Source organism: Nicotiana tomentosiformis, chromosome 10, assembly GCF_000390325.3.
Source record: "Nicotiana tomentosiformis chromosome 10, ASM39032v3, whole genome shotgun sequence".
In the NCBI taxonomy this organism is placed as follows: domain Eukaryota; kingdom Viridiplantae; phylum Streptophyta; class Magnoliopsida; order Solanales; family Solanaceae; genus Nicotiana; species Nicotiana tomentosiformis.
The window spans coordinates 4,348,940-4,365,503 of NC_090821.1; the positions used below are offsets into that span (position 1 = coordinate 4,348,940).

General features: G+C 38.9%; 1 protein-coding gene and 1 non-coding gene across 2 annotated transcripts; one reads left to right on the forward strand and one right to left on the reverse strand.

Annotated features, from left to right (window-relative positions):
- Positions 1-1,082: 1,082 nt before the first annotated feature.
- LOC138899673 (uncharacterized) lies at positions 1,083-1,556 on the reverse strand. Its single transcript, XM_070186352.1, has one exon. It carries the CDS (start codon positions 1,554-1,556, stop codon positions 1,083-1,085), a length of 474 nt encoding a protein of 157 aa, XP_070042453.1.
- A 1,235-nt stretch (positions 1,557-2,791) lies between these two features.
- On the forward strand, positions 2,792-2,898 carry LOC117276316 (small nucleolar RNA R71). Its single transcript, XR_004506576.1, has one exon. It is a non-coding gene; the product is annotated as a small nucleolar RNA R71 (small nucleolar RNA).
- Positions 2,899-16,564: the final 13,666 nt, after the last annotated feature.

Below are 16,564 nucleotides of genomic sequence, written 5' to 3' on the forward strand. Positions count from 1 at the left end.
TTTCTAAGGCAATCATCGAAAGAATTTTCCACCACTGAGAAATCATCTACGAAAACCTCCATTATGTCCTTTACCATATCTGTGAAGATGGCCATCATGCACCTTTGAAATGTGGCGGGTGCATTGCATAAGCTAAATGACATTCTCTGAAAAGCGTAAATGACATATGGACAGGTGAATGATATTTTCTCTCTATCTTCCGGGGTAATAGATATCTGATTATACCTCGAATATCCATCCAAGAAGCAAAAATGGGACCTCCCAGCCAATCTATCTAGCATTTGATCAATGAACGGCAAGAGCAAATGGTCTTTTCGGGTGGCCTTGTTCAACCTTCTGTAATCCATACAAATTCGCCATCCCATGACTATTCTTGTTGAGATCAACTTGTTGTTCTCATTTTGCACAACGGTTATCCCACCTTTCTTTGGCACACACTGAACTGGGCTAACCTAATCGCTATCAGATATGGGAAAAATAATTCCCGCATCTAACCACTTGATCACTTCCTTCTTTACAACTTCTTTCATGTTAGGGTTCAACCTTCTTTGATGTTCTCTAGAAGGTTTATGCCCATCTTTCAGTAGAATCTTATGCATATAGATGGCAGAGCTGATACCCTTAATGTCTGCAATGGTCCAACCGATTGAAGTCTTGCACTCTTTCAACACCTGCAAAAGTTGTTCTACCTGCACATCTAACAAACTAGATTAGATAATAACAGGTAAAGTCGAGTTAGGTCCCAAGAAAGCATACCTGAGGTGAGAGGGTAGAGGTTTCAGCTCCAATTGTGGTGGCGCTTCGATCAATGGCTTGGATGGAGGAATTTTTCTTTCTTCCGAGTGTAAAGGCTCGAATTCGAGCTATCTTTTCCAGTACCCTTGCCCTTTAAAAGCCAACACCCATTCCGCTAAGTCCTCACCATTTACTTCTTCTAAGTTCATGAGGCAGGCTGTTAGAGGGTCTTTTGCATTAAGTGTCTCATCATCTTCCTCCATGATCACATCCACTACGTCTATCAAAGAGCAATTTACAAACTCACTTGGTCGCCGCATAGACTTTTGCACATTAAATGTTATTTCTTAATTATTCAGTCTCATCTTCAGCTCCCCCATTTCACAATCAATCAAAGCTCTTCTTGTGGCCAAGAACGACCTTCCCAAAATTATGGGAATCTCCTCATCAACCTGGCAGTCCAGAATGACAAAATCTGTTGGAAACACGAATTTTCCAACTTGCACAAGTACATTGTCAAGTATACCTGATGGCTTTTTCACCGTTCGGTCAGCTAGTTGTAGTAACATGGATGTGGTCCTTGCTCTTCCAATACCTAACTTTTTATAGATAGACAATGGAATCAGATTTATGCTTTCCCCCAAATCACACAATGCTTTGGTGAATGCATAGCTACCTATGATGCATGGAATTGTGAAGCTTTTAGGGTCGGATAGCTTCTCAGTTATTGGTCTTGTCACAACAACACTACAGGTCTGTGTCAATGTGATAGTTGCCAAGTCTTGGAAGTCAAATTTATGAGACATTAAATCCTTCATCATTTTTGCATAACCGGGCATCTCCCTCAAAACATCAATTAGAGGAATGTTTACCTAAATTTTCTTCAGCATTTCCATGAATCTTTTGTACTGCTCATCCTTCTTATATTTGGCCAACCTCTGCGGGAAGGGTGCTGGAGCTCGCTTCTTTCCTGTGTCTTGAGTTAGATCTTGCTCACGCACTTTTTCTAATGCCTTCTCTTGTACTTTCTCAGTCTCATCCACAACCTCTTTTTCCTTGTTTATTTCCTCCTGGGTTGGCTGCACTCTTACTTTTGTTAGTTCAGTTGACTTATCTACCTCAATTGGCACTGATACAAGTGTTTTAGTTGATCGATTCTCACGAGCGATTTATTTCTCTAAATCAAGATCTTTACCATTTCTCAAACTCACCGCCATAAGATGATTCGGGCCCTGCTCCTTCGGATTGGCATATGTGTCTGCAGGTAAAGTCCCTTGGGCACGATTATTCAGAGCCATAGGTATCTGCCCTAATTGAATCTCAATGCCTTTTATCGCTAACTCATGTGCTTCCACCTTCTCTCGCATTTTACCATTAGACCCAATTAATTATTGCAGCATTCCTTTAATTTCATACAACCCATCATCTTGTCTCACTAGCTGTTGTTGTTGAGGTTGTTAATAAGCTAGCTGCTGATTTTGCTGACTGTATCCCTGTTGCCTTTGATAACGTACTACTTGACCCTGTGGTCGCATAGCTCCAGAATTGTTGGTGTTATTGTATTGTTGTTGTGCTGGTCTATACTGCTGATTCTGCTACCCCCAATTCTGACCAACTTGCCTCTGGTCTCCATAGTTACCCACATAGTTCATATTCTCCTGATAGTTTTGGTTATCACTTTCACCAATCCACGAGCACACATATGGTTGGTTAATGCATGGTGTACATAATCCCCCATTAGTCGTGTCAACTATGTGTACCTAATTCTGGCCTGATTCATTAATCTTCTTGGTGAGGATACTCATTTGCGTCATTAAAGTAGCCATATTCTCGGCTATGGAGTTGTTCGGGTCTAATGCTACTGAGTGAACTATAGGGGTGATTGTAGTGTCTCTTGTCATCCAGTCTAAGTTTTGAGCCATTTTATCTATCTAGCAGGACCTTATATTCTCTAAATGACCTGCTGAAAAATGCTCCACCTGCTGAATCATCAACATTGGCCTTCAAGCTATCTGCCAATCCCATGTAAAACCGTTGTTCCAACATCTGATTTGGAATGCCATGATGTGGATACTTAACCAACATACCTTTAAACCTCTCCTACGTTTCTTGTAATGTTTCAGCTCGTTTCTGCCTGAAGCACAATATTTCATCAACTTGCTTGGTGGTCTTATTGGATGGGTAGAACTTATTCAAAAACTACTTGAATAATTCCTCCCAAGTGGTGATAGAATTTACGGGGTGCGAATTAAGTCAAGTTTGGGATTCTCCTGCCACTGAGAATGGAAACAACAATAGTCTTATTGTTTCCCGTGTCACATTCGGTTGCCTTTGCGTGACACAAATTGACAGAAAATTTTTCAGATGCTATTGTGGATCTTCAATGTAAGACTCGGAGAGTAGTCCCTTGTTTTGCAGCAGATGTAGCATGTTGTTTGTGATTTGAAATGACTTTGCTTGTATCTGAGGGACTGCAATTGCAGTTGCCAAATTTTCAGCGATGGGTTGTGCCCAATCATATAAAGCTGCTTCTGTCACAAGAGGCGCCACACCCTGATTGTTCGGGTCATTCATAATGTTTCAATTGTCTTGATTACTCAAAACGTCACCCATGTCTAATTCAATTTGTTCTCTTAAGTGTTGTTGTCGTTTGTCTTTCCTGTTTGCACGATTTAATGCCTTGAAAGCTTTCTCAGGATCCGGTAATGCTTCAAACAATTCACCAGTACTTAAGGAGTTTCTAGGTATACACCTATAACAAACAAGACTACAAACGTTAGAATTTCGATGTAATGAAGTAAAATGGAGAAAATTGACTAAACTAAGAGCCCGTTTGGACAAAAAAATTCCTTTTTTTCAAAAAAATTTTACTTTTTTTCGAAATCAGCTTTTGTTCATAAAATTTCCAATTTTCACTTGAAGATGCATTTTGAAATTTTTCGAAATTTTGAAAAATTATTTTTCAAAATTTTCACTCAGATTACTCATAAAACTTAAAAAATAACCCAAAATTATATACATGTCCAAACACAACTCTAATTTTCAAATACCATTTTCACTTGAATTTTTTTTTCACTTTTTTTTGGAATTTTACAATTCTTATGTCCAAACGCCCACTAAGAATCCTAGCAATTCTTCTAGCTGTAATTAATAACACTATTGTTTCCCCGGCAACGATGCCAAAATTTTATCACGCCCAACTATACCTCCTAAGATGTCTAGCGGTCGTTGCAAATATAATCCGGTTTACAAGTCTAGAGTCGAATCCCACATGGAAATAACCTATTAATTACAACCAATAATTTTGCACGAATTCAAGTAATCAACTTTCAAAAATGTTATATAACGATTTGAATGTTTACTAACTAAGAGCAAAGTAATTAAAAATACAGTAATTTATAACTAACAAAGCAAATGTTGTAGACAAGATTTGGAAAAGTCTAAGGTTATGATTTTTTCTATTGTCGGAATCTTTCCCGCTACGTTTCCTATAAATTCGCCTAAATATTCTCTACCGATCGTGAGTACTTTGAGTGTCGTAGCTCTCTCTCGAGCAACTACTACAATTTACTAGACGTATTCTCTCGAACTACGCTTGCTGGCACTAAGTCACCGCTCATGACGATCGCACAAAGGCTTTGTTATCTCTAATCCTGCCTTTAAACCCTCTGTATCGATCACTCGACTACGTTAGGAGTGGTGTTGTTCAATAACTACCTAAATGTACTCTCTCTCGAGCAATATACACACTAAATAGGCCCAGTTAATTGAGAGCTCTTCAATTAACAACAATGAAAATATAGTTGGACAAGTAGAGAAAAATCAAAGGCAAATCTATATTAAACGCAATAGAAAATCATTCTCTAATAGGTTTCATCAAAACTTAGATAAGAGAGTTTAGCTATTCATAAATACAATAACAATTAACATAATGTTTAAACACATTAAATTACAAAGTAAAGAGATAAAGGAAGTGAAAACTCATTTGATTCTTGCTATAGAGTGCTTGACAGCCTTTTTTCCCCTCCAAAATCGTGTCCGCATCATAACATTTGTGATTTGAAAGTTGCCCGCCCTAATGCGGGGCGGGACTAACATTTGTGAGCATAACATTTGCATACCCTTCATTCGGCAACATCCGGTGTGGAGCCACTCTTGGTGGAGGTGGGGGTGGAACGGGAACGTTGTCTTGAGGCGGTCGGCCTCGTCTATTTGCTTGAGGTTCAGGAGGAACCTCTTCAACTTGGTCATCTTCCACGTCCACATCCCCCAAAGGCATGTATCCGAGAGGATCGCTGTTGTTGAGGGCCATTGTTTCACCTACAATTGTTTCACCAAAAAGATTAGTAACACGGAATGAAAAGAAGATAATTCACACACAAAACCAAATATATAGCTAAATCCGTTTTTTACACTCCCCGGCAATGACGCCAATAATTGATCTCGCCCAAGTCACACCTCAAATTGGGGTTGCATACCATTCATTCGGCAACACCCGGTGTGGAGCCGCTCTTGGTGGAGGTGGGGGTGGAACGGGAACGTTGTCTTGAGGTGGTCGGCCTCGTCTATTTGCTTGAGGTTCAGGAGGAATATCTTCAACTTTATCATCTTCCTCATCCACATCCCCCAAAGGCACGTTTCCGAGAGGATCATTATTGTTGAGGGCCATTGTTTCAGCAAAATGATTAGTAACACGGAAGGAAAAGAAGAAAATTCACACACAAAATTAAATATATAGCTAAATCTGTTTTTTACACTCCCCGGCAACGGCGCCAAAAATTGATCTCGCCCAAATCACACCTCAGTTTGGGGTTGTGAAGCGGTCGATTACAATAATAATTACCCAACTGGGAGTCGGGATCGAATCCACAGGGAGCGTAGATGGAATTAGGTATATATTCGGACTAAGCGCGTAAAGTGTCCAAGTTGCACTTCCACAAATAGTGTTTCGATTCTATCTCTAAATTATGCTACGGTTTGCAAATGTAAAGCTAGATAATAATATTTTTGGTGTTGTTTTTCAAGTATGTAAAAGATCTAGGGCTGTGACTTCCACCTAGGTATTTGCCTAACGGGTTGTGGGCTTTAGAGCGGGTTTTGTTGGTCGGGGTGTATTATAGCAATCAACACACAATTACCCACTCAATTACCTCTCGGTAATAGAGTGGTTTTGCCCAATTTGGCTTTCTCAAGTCCAAATGGGTAGAAAAATTGCTCAAGTCGGGTTTTACTATCTCTAGGTTTAACCCTTTAATTGGGACTATCAATCTCTTGATTTCATCCCAAACTCTTGTTAGCCAAGTTTTCCTAGACTAATTCTCTCTTTCTCAAGTAGAGACCAAATCAAATAGGCTTGAACCAATGTTTGCAACAATTAATTCTACAATTATAGCAAGAACTAGGCCAAATAATACACATCCAACCATAAACAAGCCCTAAATCAAACACCCATTAGGTTCCCACACTAGGGTTGAGTCACAACCCTAGCTAGACATTTAGCTACTCTTAGTAGGTAATGAAGAAAATAAAGAAGGAAAGATGATAAAACTCATATTTAATGACAAATAGATAATAATCCAATGTAAAATTGATAAGCTATGATAAAGTTGATTAAAAGAGTTAAGAATAACGACTACAGGCTTTCTGGTATTCAAAACTTGACTTAATTTCGTGAAAGTAGTCTATTTATACAAAGCTAGAATTTTAGGACAAAATTGCCCTTTAGGAGGTTCTGCGGCCGCACAATTCTGTGTGCGGTCCGCACTTTGATGCAGCTCTTAACGGGAGTGGTTTCTGTGGCCGCACAATTCTGAATTGTGGCCGTACTTCTTGAGTTCTGCAGACTGCACAATTCTGGGTACGGCCGCACATCTTGAGTTCTGCAGACCGCACAATTCTGGGTGCGGCCGCACATTTTATTTCTGCGGCCGCACAATTATAGTGCGGTCCGTAGATCTTGATTGTCTTGAATTCCCAACTCTCTGAACCTTGACTTCTACGGCCGCACAATTATTGTGTGGTCTGCACTTTGCATTGCAGCACTGTCAAATATTCTTCTTATTCTGCGGCCGCACACAGAATTCTGCGGTCCGCACTTTAGCCCTTTTTTCTTGATTTTTGTCCAAGTTCAAAATCACTCCTTCTTGAGTTGAATTTCATCACTTTGACTCATTTTCCAATATTCCTGCAAGTAACCATATTTCATTAATTTTTGGGAAACCTTTAAGCATTTTTTAACTAAAACAAAAGTCAAAAGGCGTAAATAAGTAGTCAAAATCCCCACTTATCAACTCCCCCAAACTTAAGCTTTTGCGTGTCCTCAAGCAAATAAGGTAATTCCCACCTCAACAAGAAAAGAGCTATTCCAGCTAACCTAAGGTTAACCAAACACGCATCAATTGGGACAAACAATTACCCACAAACTCATGAATCATCAACATGACAATGTTTTGAAGGTTAAAGCACAAATAGCTCTAATGTGACACTTGAGCATCAAGAGTTGACTTTACTCATCAAGGAAGTTCTCACTTTCATGTAGGTCACTGTGGATCCCAAACTCCTCCTCATATATTCTCCGTTAGCTCATCTCACTTAAGAATGTTTCACTCAATTCAATGATTTGTGAAACGTTCGCTCATCACTCTTAAAAGAATGTCACAAGTATAGCTCTAAGTACCATATGCTTACCCCTCATGTAAATCACCACTAATGTAAGCTCACTACGCTTGAAATCACATAGGGTTTTTTCGGCATGTACTGAAGGCTTTTGGACTAAGATAGGAAATGTTGAAATAGAACAGGTTCATCTTTCCTTAAGTACTCCATTTTTTCTTTTTGGCTCATGCTTTGCCGACTCCTTGAGTCATTTTTGTTTCCTTAGGGGAATTAGAGAGACTTGAAATCACTCTTTCTTGGTCATAATATTCATTTTCTCCTTCTTTGTTTTCTCTATGCTTTGCACTTTTGTTTTTCTTTGAATCCCTTCAACTCTTCAATTTATTCACTTTCTTTTTGCGTTTTTCTTTTGTTATTTCTTTTTCTTCATCTCTTACCTTAGTCCAAAAGCCTTCATTACATGCCGAAAAAGCCCTACTTGATTTCAAGCATAGTGAGATTACATTAGTGGTGATTTACATGAGGGGTAAGCATATGGTACTTAGAGCTATACTTGTGACATTCTTTTAAGAGTGATGAGCGAACGTTTCACAAATCATTGAATTGAGTGAAACATTCTTAAGTGAGATGAGCTAACGGAGAATATATGAGGAGGAGTTTGGGATCCACAGTGACCTACATGAAAGTGCGAACTTCCTTGATGAGTAAAGTCAACTCTTGATACTCAAGTGTCACATTAGAGCTATTTGTGCTTTAACCTTTAAAACATTACCATGTTGATGATTCACGAGTGTGTGGGTAATATTTGGTCCCAAATGATGTGTGTTTGGTTCACATTAGCTTAGATGGAATAGATTTTTTCTTGTGGAGGTGGGAATTACCTTATTTGCTTGAGGACAAGCAAAAGCTTAGTTTTGGAGGAGTTGATAAGTGGGGATTTTGACTACTTATTTGCGCCTTTTGACTTTTATCTTAGTTCAAAAATGCTTAAAGGTATTCCCGAAAACTGATGAAATATGCTTACTTGCAGGAGTATTGGAAAATGAGTCAAAGTAATGAAATTCAACTCAAGAAGGAGTGATTTTGAACAAGCACAAAAATCAAGCAAAAAGGGTGGTAAGTATTCCCGTCTGTCACGCAGGTGAGCCGGGTTCGGTCCCCGACAACGGCGCCAAAAATTGATCTCGGCCAAATCACACCTCAGTTTGAGGGTGTGAATTGGTCGATTACAATAATAATTACCCAACTGGGAGTCGGGATCGAATCCACATGGAGCGTAGATGGAATTATATATTCGGACTAAGCGCGTAAAGTGTCTAAGATGCACTTCCACAAATAGTGTTTCTATTCTATCTCTAAATTATGCTACGGTTTGCAAATGTAAATCTAGAGAATAATATTTTTGGTGTTGTTTTTCAAGTATGTAAAAGATCTAGGGCAGTGACTTCCACCTAGGTATTTGCCTAACGGGTTATGGGCTTTAGAGCGGGTTTTGTTGGTCGGGGTGTATTATAGAAATCAACACACAATTACCCACTCAATTACCTCTCGGTAATAGAGTGGTTTTACCCAATTTGACTTTCTCAAGTCCAAATGGGTATTGAACTAAGAAGTTGAAAAATTGCTCAAGTCGGGTTTTATTATCTCTAGGTTTAACCCTTTAATTGGGACTATCAATCTCTTGATTTCATCCCAAACTCTTGTTAGCCAAGTTTTTCTAGACTAATTCTCTCTTTCTCAAGTAGAGACCAAATCAAATAGGCTTGAACCAATGTTTGCAATAATTAATTCTATAATTATAGCAAGAACTAGGCCAAATAATACACATCCAACCATAAACAAGCCCTAAATCAAACACCCATTAGGTTCCCACACTAGGGTTGAGTCACAACCCTAGCTAGACATTTAGCTACTCTTAGTAGGTAATGAAAAAAATAAAGAAGAAAAGATGATAAAACTCATATTTAATGACAAATAGATAAAAATCCAATGTAAAATTGATAAGCTATGATAAAGTTGATTAAAAGAGTTAAGAATAACGACTACAGGCTTTCTGGTATTCAAAACTTGACTTAATTTCGTGAAAGTAGTCTATTTATACAAAGCTAGAATTTTAGGACAAAATTGCCCTTTAGGAGGTTCTGCGGCCGTACAATTCTGTGTGCGGTCCGCACTTTGCTGCAGCTCTTGACAGGAGTGGTTTCTGTGGCTGCACAATTCTGAATTGTGGCTGTACTTCTTGAGTTCTGCAGACTGCACAATTTTGGGTGCGGCCGCACATCTTGAGTTCTGCTGACCGCACAATTCTGGGTGCGGTTGCACATTTGATTTCTGCGGCCGCACAATTATAGTGCGGTCCGTAGATCTTGATTGTCTTGAATTCCCAACTCTCTGAACCTTGACTTCTGCAGCCACACAATTATTGTGTGGTCCGCACTTTGCATTGCAGCACTGTCAAATTTTCTTCTTATTCTGCGGCGGCAGACAGAATTCTGCGGTCCGCACTTTAGCCCTTTTTTCTTGATTTTTGTCCTTATTCAAAATCACTCCTTCATGAGTTGAATTTTATCACTTTGGCTTATTTTCCAATACTCCTGCAAGTAACATATTTTATTAGTTTTTGGGAATACCTTTAAGCATTTTTGAACTAAAACAAAAGTCAAAAGGCATAAATAAGTAGTCAAAATCCCCACTTATCAACTCCCCCAAACTTTAGCTTTTGCTTGTCCTTAAGCAAATAAGGTAATTCCCACCTCAACAAGAAAAGAGCTATTCCAGCTAAGCTAAGGTTAACCAACACACATCAATTTGGACCAACAATTACCCACAAACTCATGAATCATCAACATGGCAATGTTTTGAAGGTTAAAGCACAAATAGCTCTAATGTGACACTTGAGCATCAAGAGTTGACTTTACTCATCAAGGAAGTTTGCACTTTCATGTAAGTCACTGTGGATCCCAAACTCCTCCTCATATACTCTCCGTTAGCTCATCTCACTTAAGAATGTTTCACTCAATTCAATGATTTGTGTAAAGTTCGCTCATCACTCTCAAAAGAATGTCACAAGTATGGCTCTAAGTACCATATGCTTGCCCCTCATGTAAATCACCACTAATGTAAGCTCACTCGGCTTGAAATCACGTAGGGTTTTTTCGGCATGTACTGAAGACTTTTGGACTAAGATAGGAAATGTTGAAATAGAATGGGTTTATCTTTCCTTAAGCACTCCATCTTTTTCCTTTTAGGCTCATGCTTTGCCGATTCTTTGAGTCATTTTCTTTTTCCTTAGGGTAATTAGAGATACTTGAAATCACTCTTTCTTGGTCATGATATTCATTTTCTCTTTTTTTGTTTTCTCTATGCTTTGCACTTTTGTTTTTCTTTGAATCCCTTCAACTCTTCAATTTATTCACTTTCTTTTTGTGTTTTTCTTTTGTTATTTATTTTTATTCATTTCTTACCTTAGTCCAAAAGCCTTCATTACATGCCGAAAAAGCCCTACTTGATTTCAAGCATAGTGAGCGTACATTAATGGTGATTTACATGAGGGGCAAGAATATGGTACTTAGAGTCGTACTTGTGACATTCTTTTGAGAGTGATGAGCGAACGTTTCACAAATCATTGAATTGAGTGCTACATTCTTAATTGAGATGAGCTAACGGAGAGTATAGAAGGAAGAGTTTGTAATCCACAGTGACCTACATGAAAGTGCGAACTTCCTTGATGAGTAAAGTTAACTCTTATTGCTCAAATGTCACATTAGAGCTATTTGTGCTTTAACCTTCAAAACATTACCATGTTGATGATTCATGAGTATGTGGGTAATTTTTGGTCCCAAATGATGTGTGTTTGGTTCACATTAGCTTAGATGGAATAGCTTTTTTCTTGTGGAGGTGGGAATTACCTTATTTGCTTGAGGACAAGCAAAAGCTTGATTTTGGAGGAGTTGATAAGTGGGGATTTTTACTACTTATTTGCGCCTTTTGACTTTTGTCTTAGTTCAAAAATGCTTTAAGGTATTCCCGAAAACTGATGAAATATGCTTACTTGCAGGAGTATTAGAAAATGAGCCAAAGTGATGAAATTTAACTCAAGAAGGAGTGATTTTGAACAAGGACAAAAATCAAGCAAAAAGGGTGGTAAGTATTCCCGCATGTCACGCAAGTGAGCCGGGTTCGATCCCCGGCAACGGCGCCAAAAATTGATCTCGCCCAAATCACACCTCAGTTTGGGGTTGTGAAGCGGTCGATTACAATAATAATTACCCAACTGGGAGTCGGGATCGAATCCACAGGGAGCGTAGATGGAATTATATATTCGGACTAAGCGCGTAAAGTGTCTAAGATGCACTTCCACAAATAGAGTTTCTATTCTATCTCTAAATTATGCTACGGTTTGCAAATGTAAATCTAGAGAATAATATTTTTGGTGTTGTTTTTCAAGTATGTAAAAGATCTAGGGCAGTGACTTCTACCTAGGTATTTGCCTAACGGGTTGTGGGCTTTAGAGCGGGTTTTGTTGGTCGGGGTGTATTATAGAAATCAACACACAATTACCCACTCAATTACCTCTCGGTAATAGAGTGGTTTTGCCCAATTTGACTTTCTCAAGTCCAAATGGGTATTGAACTAAGAAGTTGAAAAATTGCTCAAGTCGGGTTTTACTATCTCTAGGTTTAACCCTTTAATTGGGACTATCAATCTCTTGATTTCATCCCAAACTCTTGTTAGCCAAGTTTTCCTAGACTAATTCTCTCTTTCTCAAGTAGAGACCAAATCAAATAGGCTTGAACCAATGTTTGCAACAATTAATTCTACAATTATAGCAAGAACTAGGCCAAATAATACACACCCAACCATAAACAAGCCCTAAATCAAACACCCATTAGGTTCCCACACTAGGGTTGAGTCACAACCCTAGCTAGACATTTAGCTACTCTTAGTGGGTAATGAAGAAAATAAAGAAGAAAAGATGATAAAACTCATATTTAATGACAAATAGATAAAAATCCAATGCAAAATTGATAAGCTATGATAGAGTTGACTAAAAGAGTTAAGAATAACGGCTACAGGCTTTCTGGTATTCAAAACTTGTCTTAATATCGTGAAAGTAGTCTATTTATACAAAGCTGAAATTTTCGGACAAAATTACCCTTTAGGAGGTTCTGCGGCCGCACAATTCTGTGTGCGGTCCGCACTTTGATGCAGCTCTTAACGGGAGTGGTTTCTGTGGCCGCACAATTCTAAATTGTGGCCGTACTTCTTGAGTTCTGCAGACTGCACAATTCTGGGTGCGGCCGCACATCTTGAGTTCTGCAGACCGCACAATTCTGGGTGCGGCCGCACATTTGATTTCTGCGGCCGCACAATTATAGTGCGGTCCGTAGATCTTGATTGTCTTGAATTCCCAACTCTCTGAACCTTGACTTCTACGGCCGCATAATTATTGTGTGGTCTGCACTTTGCATTGCAGCACTGTCAAATATTCTTCTTATTCTGCGGCCGCACACAGAATTCTGCGGTCCGCACTTTAGCCCTTTTCTTGATTTTTGTCCTTGTTCAAAATCACTCCTTCTTGAGTTGAATTTCATCACTTTGACTCATTTTCCAATATTCCTGCAAGTAACCATATTTCATTAATTTTTGGGAAACCTTTAAGCATTTTTTAACTAAAACAAAAGTCAAAAGGCGTAAATAAGTAGTCAAAATCCCCACTTATCAACTCCCCCAAACTTAAGCTTTTGTGTGTCCTCAAGCAAATAAGGTAATTCCCACCTCAACAAGAAAAGAGCTATTCCAGCTAACCTAAGGTTAACCAAACACGCATCAATTGGGACAAACAATTACCCACAAACTCATGAATCATCAACATGGCAATGTTTTGAAGGTTAAAGCACAAATAGCACTAACGTGACACTTGAGCATCAAGAGTTGACTTTACTCATCAAGGAAGTTCGCACTTTCATGTAGGTCACTGTGGATCCCAAACTCCTTCTCATATATTCTCCGTTAGCTCATCTCACTTAAGAATGTTTCACTCAATTCAATGATTTGTGAAACGTTCGCTCATCACTCTCAAAAGAATGTCACAAGTACGGCTCTAAGTACCATATGCTTGCCCCTCATGTAAATCACCACTAATGTAAGCTCACTCGGCTTGAAATCACGTAGGGTTTTTTCGGCATGTACTGAAGGCTTTTGGACTAAGATAGGAAATGTTGAAATAGAACGGGTTCATCTTTCCTTAAGTACTCCATTTTCTCTTTTTGGCTCATGCTTTGCCGACTCCTTGAGTCATTTTGCTTTCCTTAGGGGAATTAGAGAGACTTGAAATCACTCTTTCTTGGTCATAATATTCATTTTCTCCTTCTTTGTTTTCTCTATGCTTTGCACTTTTGTTTTTCTTTGAATCCCTTCAACTCTTCAATTTATTCACTTTCTTTTTGCGTTTTTCTTCTGTTATTTCTTTTTCTTCATTTCTTACCTTAGTCCAAAAGCCTTCATTACATGCCGAAAAAGCCCTACTTGATTTCAAGCATAGTGAGATTACATTAGTGGTGATTTACATGAGGGGCAAGAATATGGTACTTAGAGTCGTACTTGTGACATTCTTTTGAGAGTGATGAGCGAATGTTTCACAAATCATTGAATTGAGTGCTACATTCTTAATTGAGATGAGCAAACGAAGAGTATATGAGGAAGAGTTTGTGATCCACAGTGACCTACATGAAAGTGCGAACTTCCTTGATGAGTAAAGTCAACTCTTGATGCTCAAGTGTCACATTAGAGCTATTTGTGCTTTAACCTTTAAAACATTACCATGTTGATGATTCACGAGTGTGTGGGTAATTTTTGGTCCCAAATGATGTGTGTTTGGTTCACATTAGCTTAGATGGAATAGATTTTTTCTTGTGGAGGTGGGAATTACCTTATTTGCTTGAGGACAAGCAAAAGCTTAATTTTGGAGGAGTTGATAAGTGGGGATTTTGACTAGTTATTTGCGCCTTTTGACTTTTATCTTAGTTCAAAAATGCTTAAAGGTATTCCCGAAAACTGATGAAATATGCTTACTTGCAGGAGTATTGGAAAATTAGTCAAAGTAATGAAATTCAACTCAAGAAGGAGTGATTTTGAACAAGCACAAAAATCAAGCAAAAAGGGTGGTAAGTATTCCCGCCTGTCACGCAGGTGAGCCGGGTTCGGTCCCCGACAACGGCGCCAAAAATTGATCTCGGCCAAATCACACCTCAGTTTGGGGGTGTGAAGCGGTCGATTACAATAATAATTACCCAACTGGGAGTCGGGATCGAATCCACAGGGAGCGTAGATGGAATTATATATTCGGACTAAGCGCGTAAAGTGTCTAAGATGCACTTCCACAAATAGAGTTTCTATTCTATCTCTAAATTATGCTACGGTTTGCAAATGTAAATCTAGAGAATAATATTTTTGGTGTTGTTTTTCAAGTATGTAAAAGATCTAGGGCAGTGACTTCCACCTAGGTATTTGCCTAACGGGTTGTGGGCTTTAGAGCGGGTTTTGTTGGTCGGGGTGTATTATAGAAATCAACACACAATTACCCACTCAATTACCTCTCGGTAATAGAGTGGTTTTGCCCAATTTGACTTTCTCAAGTCCAAATGGGTATTGAACTAAGAAGTTGAAAAATTGCTCAAGTCGGGTTTTACTATCTCTAGGTTTAACCCTTTAATTGGGACTATCAATCTCTTGATTTCATCCCAAACTCTTGTTAGCCAAGTTTTCCTAGACTAATTCTCTCTTTCTCAAGTAGAGACCAAATCAAATAGGCTTGAACCAATGTTTGCAACAATTAATTCTACAATTATAGCAAGAACTAGGCCAAATAATACACACCCAACCATAAACAAGCCCTAAATCAAACACCCATTAGGTTCCCACACTAGGGTTGAGTCACAACCCTAGCTAGACATTTAGCTACTCTTAGTGGGTAATGAAGAAAATAAAGAAGAAAAGATGATAAAACTCATATTTAATGACAAATAGATAAAAATCCAATGCAAAATTGATAAGCTATGATAAAGTTGACTAAAAGAGTTAAGAATAACGGCTACAGGCTTTCTGGTATTCAAAACTTGTCTTAATATCGTGAAAGTAGTCTATTTATACAAAGCTGAAATTTTCGGACAAAATTACCCTTTAGGAGGTTCTGCGGCTGCACAATTCTGTGTGCGGTCCGCACTTTGATGCAGCTCTTAACGGGAGTGGTTTCTGTGGCCGCACAATTCTAAATTGTGGCCGTACTTCTTGAGTTCTGCAGACTGCACAATTCTGGGTGCGGCCGCACATCTTGAGTTCTGCAGACCGCACAATTCTGGGTGCGGCCGCACATTTGATTTCTGCGGCCGCACAATTATAGTGCGGTCCGTAGATCTTGATTGTCTTGAATTCCCAACTCTCTGAACCTTGACTTCTACGGCCGCACAATTATTGTGTGGTCTGCACTTTGCATTGCAGCACTGTCAAATATTCTTCTTATTCTGCGGCCGCACACAGAATTCTGCGGTCCGCACTTTAGCCCTTTTCTTGATTTTTGTCCTTGTTCAAAATCACTCCTTCTTGAGTTGAATTTCATCACTTTGACTCATTTTCCAATATTCCTGCAAGTAACCATATTTCATTAATTTTTGGGAAACCTTTAAGCATTTTTTAACTAAAACAAAAGTCAAAAGGCGTAAATAAGTAGTCAAAATCCCCACTTATCAACTCCCCCAAACTTAAGCTTTTGTGTGTCCTCAAGCAAATAAGGTAATTCCCACCTCAACAAGAAAAGAGCTATTCCAGCTAACCTAAGGTTAACCAAACACGCATCAATTGGGACAAACAATTACCCACAAACTCATGAATCATCAACATGGCAATGTTTTGAAGGTTAAAGCACAAATAGCACTAACGTGACACTTGAGCATCAAGAGTTGACTTTACTCATCAAGGAAGTTCGCACTTTCATGTAGGTCACTGTGGATCCCAAACTCCTTCTCATATATTCTCCGTTAGCTCATCTCACTTAAGAATGTTTCACTCAATTCAATGATTTGTGAAACGTTCGCTCATCACTCTCAAAAGAATGTCACAAGTACGGCTCTAAGTACCATATGCTTGCCCCTCATGTAAATCACCACTAATGTAAGCTCACTCGGCTTGAAATCACGTAGGGTTTTTTCGGCATGTA

Bases quoted from the DNA above. Each gene is read 5' to 3' on its own strand.
- LOC138899673 (XM_070186352.1), bottom strand. From the start codon at position 1,556: ATGATGAAGGATTTAATGTCTCATAAATTTGACTTCCAAGACTTGGCA.